A 13,167-nucleotide genomic window follows, 5' to 3' on the forward strand; every position below is an offset into this window, starting at 1 on the left:
ATATATTATTTTGGATGCAAATTCCTTTGATTATAAATTAACATCCTGCTGACATCAAACCTCACAGTATTTATATATTAAGTTGTTTGATTGGACACATCATGGCTCTGTTATCATTCTGCTCCTTCATGCATTCTACAGTAATTTAAAGTATTAACCAAGTAGTATACTGTATTTTACAGTATTCATTTACAATACACACAGATATAATCATAGATTCATACACGGTGTGTTATTTACACAAACATTTGTTACGTCATACTGCATAAAGTCTTCCACAAAAAAGTTCTGGTGTTAGGTTAAAAAAATCCCTCAGGTCAGTTAGAGTGGTTTGTGTTTGGTTAGAGAACAGCACACTCTCATGACACAAGGTCTAATCAGCACTAGGCTGGTCATGCTATTCCACCTCACCCCCAGGGGGCTCTGCTCAGTGAGTCTGCTCTAAACCCGCCACCAGAACAACATGATAGAGAGCCGCCTCATCATCCTCATCATATGACCTGCAGAGAGCCAGTCACACAGCTGTACAGTATGTTTGCTATAGAGACAAGCTATTTGTCTGGAACCCTTACAGACAGATTTACATATTTAAGACTGTCCAATAAACCATAGGGCGTCCTATTTGTTGCTTTACGGTTCCAAAGGTTGCTTCTCCCTGCGATATTCCTTCTATGCGCACTCATCTGAAAGTCAGCAGATTTCATTAGGGAATAGATTTTTTGTCCAATTTTTGCTTGACCATTATTTTTTTTGTTTTGTGCAGAACCATCAAAGGGACAACTCTGTACCTTATTTACCCATAAAAGTTTCACATTAGTACCTTTCAGGGGTAGATATAAGGGGACTGCTCCAATGACAAGCTGTAATCCTAAAGGTACAATTTTTGCACATATTTCTGACAACGTATTTGGAAAAAATGTCTGATATGATCCATAAAATAATGTATACTAACAAGTTATTAAGATGGTATTATGAAAAGACCACACAGTATTTACCTTGGTGTGACTCTGGTGAGTTCATCTGTAGGGTGCAGGATCCTGCAGGTGGTGAAGGTGTACGTGGAGCTGGTGTGAGACATACATTTACCAGGGAAATGCACTGGAGAGAGCAAGAAAGGAGAGACAAACATCAGTACAAAACACCACAAACACACTTACAGTATATAAACACACACACAGAGGTAGTTAAAACTGCTTCAGGATCTGAGGAGAGCTAAAGCAATGTAATGTGGCATAATGCAAGCTATTATTGGGCTTAAATTAGAATCTTTACATACAAATGAAGTTTTAATCATATGATTCATCCTGATGCAGTTTTAAATAGCTTCACACAGCAGGAGAGAACAGTGGGAAAGAGGGAAGATCAAATTCAATTATTACAGACAAGCTAAAGCATATTATATACCTGTATTGCAGCTGGCATTTTGTTTCAATAATTCTCAGCAGAAAGTTGTCAGTTATGATTAAAGGGATAATTCACCTCAACCCAAACAAAACAACAAAACAAAGCAAAGCAAAACAAAACAAAACAAAGCAAAGCAAAGCAAAGCAAAGCAAAACAAAACAAAAGCAAAGACAAAAAAAAAGAACAAAAACAAACAAAACAAAACAAAAAACAATTGTCTGTATGATCTTAGATATTTACAAGTGAACTCAAGCCATCTGATATTCACAGAAGGTATGTGAGCATCGTGTCTAACACCCTAAATTGTGGCTTTCTGTGTGTTTGTGTAGTAGACAAGCCTGACATTGAAAGCATGTGGAGTGTGTTTGTGTACATGTGGTGTCAATGTGACCTCTTTCCAGTGACGTTAGAGTCTGTTCACTCACATGACAGTGGCTCACTCCTCCATGTTTTTAATAGAACTCTGTAACATTATCCTTTAAACACACTCAGAACTCTAGCTGGATGTTAGTTACATGCTGGGGCTCCTGTTGGGAATGTGTGATGGTGTGTGTTAAATGCATCCAGGGATGTGTATGTGTGTTGTACAGTTTAGTATCGAACATCACACTCTGTGCCCTCAGGGTGGACACCAGCCTAAATCTCACATACGGGTTTATCGGGGGACAAGTGTGTGGAGAGAAAGAGTAAATAAATGTTGTTCCCCCCCAGGCCTTATACTCTCTGAAACAGTGTTCTGGTAATGCAGGTATGAAGAGAGATTGAGAAGAGCCTTTCAGAAATGAACTAGTGCTGAAAATGAGAATTGAGTCTAGAAGCTCGTACTAATGATCACATATTATCATACTCATATTTGTAAGTATAAGTAGAGTAGATCTACCAGTTTTATATAATATCAATGATTTGGTGTGAATTGTTAAAAGATGAATGAAAGCCCGTCAAGACCATGTCTGGGTCTGCAAAAAAATGAATACATATAAAATAAATAGAAATAAAGCATATTTTAGGATAATTCAGATTGCCCATTACTACAATACAATATATGCTGCATATTACATATATGTCAATTGTATATGAATATAATTATAAAATTGTTGTTATTGAATTATGTTATTGCATTGTATTTAGTAATGAATTAAATTAAAATGTAACTGCAAAAAAATACCAATTTATTTTGATTCAAAAATATTATTTATTAACATTTATTATTATTTATTAATATTTAAAGTATTTTACTTCCTTCCAGAGTTTCCAAAGGCTCAATTCTCATTTTTTTCAGCACAAGGAGCCAGAGAGATGACTGACAGGCAGAATGACAGTAAAATGTAAAAAAAAAGACTATACTCAAAAGAATATGGCAGCTGTCTTCAGGGTGAGTGGATGATGTGCAGTGGGTGTGTGCCTGCAGCTGAACAAGGAGAGAACCAGCTCATCCTAGGCCCTCACAGGCACAATACAACTGGGGTTTATGGGTACTCCACTAGGGCATCGTCTGTTTTATAGTGAGGCTTTATGTTCCCGCCCCCCTAAGCCTGTCCGGAGGGTTAGTGGGGTTACGAGGGTCCCTCACCAGATGAGACCTCCTCCTCTCCAGCCTCCATTTGATCTGGCCCCACTACAGGGGACCCTCCATTTTCTCTGGGCTGCTCTTCCTGGTTATCAGGATTGTTGGCACGAGGACGTCGCAATGCAGGTGAACAAGGCAGAGAGCCCAGGCAAGAGGTAGAGATGGCGGATTGGGAATGCTGTCCTGACTCATCTTCTTCCAGGTCGGTGAATTGGTACACCTCCTCCAGGTCCAGCTCCAGCGGTCGAAAGCCCTTGGTCACGACACCCGGCCGTGTGTCCAGGAGGCCACCCAGGTGGGGCTGAGCGAGCTGCTGCCATGCGTGCAGAGTGGCCGAACCTGACAAGTAGAGGAAACAAGAGTGGAGATCAGATACAAATTTAAAAAAAATGCCACACAACATACAGAACACTGAGAACAGACTGAGATCATGAGTGCATGGTGACGTGCATCAAGTGCGACATAAAAGTTTTCAAATTAGCATTTGTTGCATTCCGAAAGAAACGAGGTAAGAATGAACACATCATGACATGATCGAAATACCGGGCTTCTGTTCAGTATTTTAAATGCTGCTAAAGTGGCTAGTCCAGAAACACTTTAGCAACTCCGTAATATCAAGAGATACAAGAGTCTTTGTAATTTAAGGCATGCCTGCATTCCATTACATTTTAGGGATAAAATTATAATAATAGATTACTCAGTATGTGTTTTATATTATATTATATTATATTATATACAGTATGTGTTCAGATGTTCAGCAGATACATATTTAACTGATAACATGATAAAAAAAATACATTCAGTTCATAACAAACTATTTAATATTAAGAATTGAGTAAATTATGGGTTCCTTTCAGATTATAGTGTATAGTCTTGGATTAAATTAACCTGTAGTAATCATTTTAGTTAATCTTAATCCATTTCAATATGTTCCTTTGAAAATGGCTCTGAAATAGATATCATGATATATAACCAAAGCTATAATACTCATTTGACTCTTGTTGTGGACGGACTAAAGCAAAGAAAGAGAAAAAAAGAAGGAGGGGGAAATTAAAGTTTTGTTTATTAGAGAGCTAAAAACAGACAGGTAAGAAAACTAAAGAAGGATGCAAACACACAAACTTAAAACTGACAGATGTTGGGAGTAAACAGATATAAAAATGTATAGTTCACCCAAAAATGAAAATCCATGTTGTTCCAAACCTATATGACTTTCTTTTTTCGGTGGAACACACAATAAGATATTTAGAAAGAAATGCCTCTTGGGTTTTTGTCCATACAGTTAAAGTCAATGGTAACCAAAATACACTGGTTACCAACATTCTTTCAAATAAGCTCTTTGGTGTTCTGCAGAAGGAGGAAAGTCATACAGGTTTGGAATGTGATATGGGTGAGTAAATGATGACAGAATTAACATTTGAGCCAACTATCCCTCAAAAATCCTTCCTCTGGAGCTAATCTATCAGATATCCTGTTAGTACCTTTTAAAACATACTCAAAGACATTAACGAAATCAGAGCATTGATAATTTGTTAACATGCTTTTGAGTTTTCTGCAATTCCTAATAAGCGTTACTATTGGGTAGGCCATGTCACATAGCTTAGTTTATCTTTTAACTATATCCAGCAGAGGTCGCTAGAGATATGATTATGAATCATAAGGCTGTGACTGGTTTACAGTTAAGTTATCTCAAATTTAAAAACCAGGACACAAACAATCTGTTGCAGCAGTGATATTCAAAACTAAATGAATTCAATGACCATGTTGTTGATGCTGATAATAGACCTCATGAAAAACAATAAGTGAAAGATATGCTTTGAAGAAGCAAGCATGTTTCTAACTTTTAGTGAATGAAAAACACTATTTTAAAATATACCTTAGCACTACCTCTATGGAAAAAAATAATTATATATATATATATATGTGTGTGTGTGTTATATATATATATATATATATATATATATATATAAATAAATAATTTTTTTTATGTTTTTGAAAAGTCTCTTATGCTCAGCAAGACTGCATTTATATGATCAGTAAAACCAGTAATATTGTGAAAATTGATTACGTTAGAAACATTAAGGAGTGTTTTCTATTGTTATAGAAATCTTTTGTAACATTATAAATGTATAACTGTCATTTTTATAATTTTTTTTTCTTTATTTATTTTTGTAATCTTACTTTGCCAAAACATTTGAATGGCATTGCATCATGGTTTCCACAAAAATATTAAGCAGCAAAAAATATATTCAACACTGATGATGATAATTTCTTTAAGCACGAAACCAGCATATAAGAATCATTTCTGAAGGATCATGTGACACTGATGATTTGAGTAATGGCTGCTGAAAATTAAAGGAATGAATTGCATTTTAAAATATATTAAAATAGAAAATAGGGTCACACATTATTTTAAGGTCCAATTCTCGCTATTAACAAACTATTAACTACGACTTCTGTCTCAATAAACTCCTAATGTGCTGCTTATTAATAGTCAGCAAGGTAGTTGTTAAGTTTAGGTATTGGGTAGGATTAGTGATGTAGAATATGTTCATATAGTATATGTGCTTTATAAGCACTAATAAACAGCCAAAATGTTAATAATAGGCATGCTATTAATCAACTAGTTAATAGTGAGAATTGTTCCCTATACTGAAGTATTACTAATATTTTAAATATTTCACAATATTACTGTTTTTTTACTGCATTTCTGATAAACACAAGCCTTGGCGAGCAAAAGAGACTTCTTTTAAAAACATAAAAAAATCTTCTTCATTCCAAACTTTTGACCAGTAGTGTGTATATATAGTGTGAGGCGTCTAAATCTCAAACCAGCAGCGAGGTTGTGTGTGTCTGAAATAGAAGGAGTGTTGTGTAGACAGGTCCTCAGCACTGTGGTGCATTAACGCCCACAGAGCATCAAACAATAAGAGGGTGAAAGGCCTGGATTGGGCTCGGTCACCTTCCAGAGGCTTGACGATCTGGAGTTTCTCCGGCAGGTAGGATCGGGTGCTGTAGATGGAGTAAACCGAGTGCAGGGTTCCCAGAGACATGATGCTGTCTGCCGGAGTGAGGGGGCCACCGTCTTCACTGCCACTCCCACCATCTCTCTCTTCGTACAAGTCGCTCTTCTCTTCTGCCAGGGCGTTGAGTTTACGCTCTCTCTCCTCCTCAAAGAAACGTCGCTCGCTAAGGTAGTTGTCCCGTCGAAGGGAAAGACGCCGCAGTGCCGCCTCCAGGTCACGGGAGCCAGGTGTGCCAGGCGTGCCAGGCTTTCTGTTGGAGTCATCAGAGCTGGAACAAATATTACAGATAAGAAAATCAAACAATACAGTGTGGTCCAATGTCGACTAATAAAGAACTTACACCCCTCCCCCCACATACACCCCCAAGATATAACAAATTCTATTGTTTTAAAATGCCCCTATTATGGATTTTTGAAAATGATCTTTCATGCAGTGTGTAACACAGCTCCAAGTGAAAGAAAACATCCTGCAAAGTTTTAAATCAGAAAGTGCACCATGTACAAAGTTATTGTCTCTCAAAAGAAAGAGTCGACTCTGAATCATTGGAACGAGTCGTTTTTAAAACGAATCCCAAGCCATTTCATGTTGACGTCAACGTGAAACATTAGCATATAGCCCGCCCACTTGCTGGTCTTTTCACGTTGGTCTGAATGAAAATGCAAATTCATTCTTTGCCACTAGGTGCGGCTTTTGGAGCGGTAAAAATAGCTGTTTCCCCAGTAACGCTGTACACAAAGCAGCACTGTGCTCACAAATGCTGCTTTATCTGGCAGTACAGGCATGATGAAATGAAAATGCGACCAATCGGACCAATCACCGCAGATTAGCGTCACGCAAAGGAGGGGTTTGGAAAAATGAATCGTTGAGCGAATCGTTTGGGAGTCGTTGAGCAAGTAAGGTAAAATAAATGCATATTATAAGACAATGAAAGTGTTTTTGACCTTGCATGCATGTCAATCTGTTGTTGGGGACTCCAAAAACCAAAATATGAACCTTTCATAACCCATAATAGGGACACTATAAATAGAACCAATAAATCAATATTAATGTTCTTGCAAACAAAGACAGTCAGCTAATAATTATTTTCACGTTACAGTATAACTGCAATATATGACAAAAGGCTGAAATTCTCTATATATTTTTCTACAAACACAAGTTACACTAAAGTCAATCTACAAGTATGGAAAAATGGATATCCATTTTTAGTTATTAGAGTTTTTAAAGACGAATCAATAACCAATATAGTAGTAGTTATAGATACTACAGGTTAACAGACAAACTAAACCTTTTAAAACAAACAAACAAAAAACTTATATATCATTTCAAGATAGTTGAATGTTTTTGAAAGAAGTCTCTTATGCTCACCAAGGATGAATGTATTGGATCCAAAAAAACAAACAAAAAAACCCAGGAATACTGCAAAACATTTTTTACAATTTAAAATAACGGTTTTCTACTGTAATATATTTTTAAAATGCCATTTATTTCTGTGATGGCAAAGCTGAATTTCCAGCAGCCATCACACTCGTCTTCAGTGACATTATTATTCAGAAACCAATCTAATGTGCCGATTTGGTGCTCAATTATTATCATTTATTAAATTTTTTACTATTCCAAACTTTTTACCGGTAGTGCAAATACGCTAGTTCAAAAGTTTTTTTTTCTCCAAAGAAAATAATTTATACTTTTATTTAGCAAGGATGACAAAAAAGACATCTTCTAAAAAAGTTCACATACAGTAAATGCTGTTCATATATTTTAAAATATACTAAAATAGAAAACGGTTATTTTAAATTATAACAATATTTCATGATATTACAGTATGTTTTTATAGTATTTTTGATCAAATAAATGCAGTCTTGGTGCATTTACCAAGCCCCAAACAAAAATTTGTCAACAAACAGTAGTTAAGCAAACACACACAACGCATTTCTATCATACTGCTTAAACATTTAAGGTTTAAAACCACGTTTGATGCTCTTACCCATCCTGATTTGACTGGGTTTCCATCAGCATACTGTTAGTGCGGTTGTCCATTTCAACACCATCCCCTCCGTACATGCTCGATCTGGGTGTGCTCAGACAACTAGAACGCCTGGAATTCACACAGGATGTCTGATTGGACCCTGGGATGTTCATAGGGGACGGGCCCATGGAGAGCTGCCGAACAGTCTGGTTGATGTTACGCACTGTTTCAAAGACACGTTTAGGGTGCAACCTGACCAAAAGGAGAAGACAAGCATGTACAGAGGTCAGTGTCATCCTTAGAAGATTTGAACCTACAACCATTCTGTTATCAGCTCAGATCTTTAACCAGTAAGCTAAAAAATTTAAATAAAAAATAAACATAAAATGCCTTGTAACAGAGATTAGAATATACTTAAAATTCCGCCGAAACTGACTCAGCATGCAAATTCGTAACTCATGCAGGATATGAGACACACTAACACACCTTTGTTCCTCTACGTCTGGATCAGACATCTGAATCTCTTTCCTCATGGTGCCTTCAATTTCAGCAGCTAAAGAGTCCTGTTACACACAAGGCACACCATTAGCCAGTAAATAACAGTGATATTGTATGTGTATTAGTATATTTATCATACTAGTGTACTGCTTACCGTTTAGTACATACCAAGTCAACAATTTGTGAAAATTAATAATACATTAAATTAATTTGTTGTTCTCCATTTCTCACCATGGGGAAGAGGCCGAGCGAGTGGAATCGTCGCGGTGTACTGAGAGGCAGCGTTTTATTCCTGAAGTTCTTCAGTTCCTCCTGAGCTTCATGAAGCATCTCCATACATTCAGCATACTTTTCCTCCAGCTCCCTCAGCTACAGAAAGAAACAGATATAAAGACTGAGATAAAGAGACTGATAGCAGGTGAAAACAGCAGTAAAATTCATTTAATCAGTCAGATCGGGGTTTCAATTCAAATCAAACAATTCAAAGGATAACACACACCTATGTTACACATTAACTGTTATATGGTGGCATTTTAGTTGAATTACAGTATGTGAATATGCTGGTGCGTTTGAGTGCATGTGTTACCTCTGCTGTTAGTGCTCTTTGGGCATCTTTAGCAGCTCCCAGATGCTGAGTGAGCTCTTCGTTTTCTAGTGCATACTGAACAAATAACAAATATTACACTTGATTACTAAGACAGAACTATGCTTCCTATGACTGACAGTACAACAAACTAACTGAAATGAGAACCAAAGACAAAACAGTCAAGATTATGTTTCACTAATACATTGCTTAGCAGCAATAAATATTGAACACAGCAGCATTCATTTTGGTTCTTATACAGTATCGCACAACAGAAAATTTGTCAAGCTAAATAAATAAAACAAACAAATACATAAATAATATTCATAATAAAACAATCTTAATATTATTACTACTAAAATGTACCAATAATAATAATAAAAACGCTTTTCCCCTGCTATTTATTAAGCTTAACTGTTTTTTTCCCCCAAGGCAGAGATTAGATTTTTTTTAAAACAGTATCATAGCTATTCAATTATTTCTTGTTATAATTCGAAATCGGTATTTAACCTCAGAAGCATCTCACAGTATAAAGAGGTTCTAAAGTCTGATTTCTGTGCTTTAAAATTTAATTATTATAATCCTAATTGAAGTGATGAAGGATTTGGCAAGTCTTGACAGTAATCAGTGTTGAGTACTACTTTAAGGTTAACCCGGCCTGCTTTAAATGTTTTAAAATGATTAACAGTTGAAAACATACATTAGAAATGTAATCAGTTACATTACTTTAATAAAGTCACTGAAATAGTTACACCACTTATTACATTTTAAATAGGGTAACTTGCAATCTGTAACCGATTACACTTCTAAAGTAACCGTCCCAAGTTTTTTAATCTAGTTTTAGATTTGTAACATTATATTTTGTGTTATATGACCAATTTGAAACCAAAGATCTGTGTATTAATCTCGTCTACTGTACAGTGAGGAGAACTCACAGATTTGGCTTTTTTCTGCAGGTCGACGATCTGAGAGAGAAGGTGTGTGATTTCCTCTTGCTGGCGAGAGGCATCCTCTGTTTTCTTAGCCAGATCCTCCGCAATCGTGGAGATCTGTATATTAGCATCTCCTAAAGGGGAAGAGATAGACTTCATGTGTCAAACTCACCCTTGGTAAACAAAAACCATGGAAAGTCCCCAATCCCCATTCAAAAAATAGATTAGCCCCTCAGTATGTGCAGTTCATGTCATTAAAAACTAAACTGTTATACTACAAGGATGGAACAATAAGGTAATGAATAGCATACATGAATTTAACTAGTGTAGGATGATTATGTAATATCAGTTTAATATCATTTCGAGGGAATATGATCGTTGATGGTGTAATAGGTGGGTCTACTCACTGAGCTCTTTAACACAGTCATTTACAAGCTGTTGTTCCTTTTCTTCATACGAGATGGTCTCTGTCTCCAAGTGATTTGCCTATAAACACACACACGTGATGTGAAATATCTTTATCTGAGAATGAAGCTGTTACATATGTGTTTGTCTTGGAAATGTGATATGCCTGAAACTCTGATAAGTTTGATTGGAGGCTTTTTTGAATAATGTTATGCAAAGCATTCTTATGGGCAGCTGAAGGACGCGAGGTCAGGCCTCACTCTCTCACCTCCGATCGCAGGACGATGTTCTCTTCCTCCAGGTCTTTGAGTTTCTTCTGCAGTGAATCCAGAGGGAGGTAATTCGGGACCGTGAAAGACAAGTCATTTCTGCGAATACTGCAAAGAAAAAAATCATAGACAGATGTGCCTACTTCAGTACACGGAAATCTCCTCACTGAAAATAACTATTTGTATAATTTTCAGGCAAAACGGAAAAATCATAGAACTCCACAGTTTGAGGTGTCGTTCAAACTTAAAGGGATAGTTCACCCAAAAATGAAAATTCAGTTCATTACGTTAATTACTCACCCTCATGTCATTCCATGCCTGTAAGACCTTCGTTCATCTTCGGAACACAAATTAAGATTTTTTTGATGAATTACGAGAGCTCTCTGACCCTCCCATAGACAGCAAGGATCCTTTCAAAAACGTAGCAAGGACATCGTTAAAATGGTCAATGTGACATCAGGGGTTCAACCGTAATTTTACGAAGCTATGAGAATACTTTGTGCACAAAGAAAACAAAAATAATGTCTTTATTCAACAATTCGTCTCCTCCGCGTCACCCTATAGCACCATTTTGGAGAGTATCACATACGTAAACAACATATGTACGCGGATACGTTGTTTACGCTGAGATCAAAGCGTAAACAACGTATCAGTGTAAGATGCAGCTGACACGTTGTTTACGCATGTGATACTCTCCAAAATGGCGCTATAGGGTGACATGGAGGAGACAAATGTGTATGGGGAAGTCGTGGCCTAATGGTTAGAGAGTCGGACTCGTAACCCAAAGGTTGCGGGTTCGAGTCTCGTACCGGCAGGGATTGTAGGTGGGGGGAGTGAATGTACAGCGCTCTCTCCCACCTTCAATACCACGACTGAGGTGCCCTTGAGCAAGGCACCGATCCCCCAACTGCTCCCCGGGCGCCGCAGCAAAAAAATGGCTGCCCGTGTGTGTGTGTGTTCACTGCTGTGTGTGTGCACTAAGGATGGGTTAAATGCAGAGCACTAATTCCTAGTATGGGTAACCATACTTGGCCACATGTCACGTCACTTTCACTTTTCAAATTGTTGAATAAGTCGTTATTTTTGTTTTCTTTGCACACAAAAAGTATTCTCGTAGCTTCGTAAAATTACGGTTGAACCACTGATGTCACATGGATTATTTTAGTGATCTCCTTGCTACGTTTCTGAGCCTTGATCGTGTAAGGATCCTTGCTGTCTATCTATGGGAGGGTCAGAGAGCTCTCGTAATTCATCAAAAATATCTTAATTTGTGTTCCGAAGATGAACGAAGGTCTTACAGGTTTGGAACGACATGAGGGTGAGTAATTAATGACAGCTTTTTCATTTTTGGGTGAACTATCCCTTTAATACATGGACTCACGGTGTGGTAGAAGCAGAATCTCCATCGCTCTCCTCAGCTGCACTTGTGTAGAACTGCAGAAGCTCATCCTTCATCGAGAGATCATGACGCAGCTGAGACACCTGCATGGAAGCATACAAACACTCACAGTATGCACGCAACAATAACTGTAAACTCAAATAGAATGATTTTAGATTAAATCTGTTTTATGCTGCTAAAAAAGAATGTTCTTTAAAGGTTCTTTACACATAGTAATACTTTAGAGCCATATCGTCCTGAAAAACCATTTTATGCTGACATGGTTCTTTGAGTTAAAGTTATCTCGGCACCACTAAATTTATTTAAAAAAAATAATAATTAGCCAACAGGCTTGTCTCACTTTTCGGTTTTCTTCTCTTACCTCTTCTCGTATGTGCTCCACCTGCTCCTCCAGGAAGGTGTTCCTCTCGCTGAGGGTTTTGTTCTTTTTCAGCAGAGACTGGCCAATACGAGCCGCCAACTCCAAATCCCGCTCTTTCTGAATTGAGGAACACAAAGTGACCCTATATGTTCTCTGTTTAGCTCAAATTCACAATCAAACAATTCCTTAGTCTGTGTTCTTTTTGGACAGCTTGAGACTTTCAGAGACTTTATTACTACGTTTTACAGAATCCTGGATATTATATCTAGTTCACAATAATTACAATCTCTCAACAACGTATGGTAAAATCAGCAAGACTGTGGATGATACTTATGTAATCATGAACTACTATGGTACACTGAAAGACCTACATCACAACATGTGGGTCACGCTTTACACCAAAAAATACCCATCCTCCCACTTCCCATGGCTTACCTCCTCCAGGAGACGTGTCACAGCATCTATGTCATTATACGTCTTAGTCATCTGGCCCACTCGATCAGCACATAGAACTGTGGGAACAGAGGAATAAAAAAATGAATATGAGATACTCAATGACAAACTCAAAATAAACATTTCTAAGTTAAAGGTACACTGTGTTAAAACACAAAAGTACCAGTATGTAACATAAGAGGTGCCTACATGCTCAGAACACATATGGATATTTATTACTTGCAAAAAAAAGTAAACTTGAACATACTTTTAAAAAGAGCACTTATTATAAAAATAATATACTTTAAATGAATATAACATTACT

General features: G+C 37.1%; 1 protein-coding gene across 1 annotated transcript in view; it reads right to left on the reverse strand.

Moving 5' to 3' along the window:
- The window catches only part of trak1a (trafficking protein, kinesin binding 1a), a 22,620-nt gene extending 9,699 nt beyond the window's left edge, over positions 1-12,921 (reverse strand). Inside the window, exons 1-13 of the mRNA XM_016232765.1 lie at positions 12,846-12,921; positions 12,411-12,527; positions 12,032-12,132; positions 10,650-10,758; positions 10,384-10,462; positions 9,980-10,110; positions 9,048-9,122; positions 8,693-8,830; positions 8,450-8,526; positions 7,982-8,215; positions 5,934-6,265; positions 2,975-3,310; positions 996-1,098 (exon numbers count right to left, since the gene is read on the reverse strand). Of these exons, the coding sequence (XP_016088251.1) occupies positions 996-1,098; positions 2,975-3,310; positions 5,934-6,265; positions 7,982-8,215; positions 8,450-8,526; positions 8,693-8,830; positions 9,048-9,122; positions 9,980-10,110; positions 10,384-10,462; positions 10,650-10,758; positions 12,032-12,132; positions 12,411-12,527; positions 12,846-12,896 (1,883 nt within the window). The 5' untranslated portion in view covers positions 12,897-12,921. The remainder of the gene's footprint in view (positions 1-995; positions 1,099-2,974; positions 3,311-5,933; positions 6,266-7,981; positions 8,216-8,449; positions 8,527-8,692; positions 8,831-9,047; positions 9,123-9,979; positions 10,111-10,383; positions 10,463-10,649; positions 10,759-12,031; positions 12,133-12,410; positions 12,528-12,845) is intronic.
- Positions 12,922-13,167: the final 246 nt, after the last annotated feature.

This window comes from Sinocyclocheilus grahami, unplaced genomic scaffold, assembly GCF_001515645.1.
Source record: "Sinocyclocheilus grahami isolate Dianchi unplaced genomic scaffold, SAMN03320097.WGS_v1.1 scaffold418.1, whole genome shotgun sequence".
Classification (NCBI taxonomy): Eukaryota; Metazoa; Chordata; class Actinopteri; order Cypriniformes; family Cyprinidae; genus Sinocyclocheilus; species Sinocyclocheilus grahami.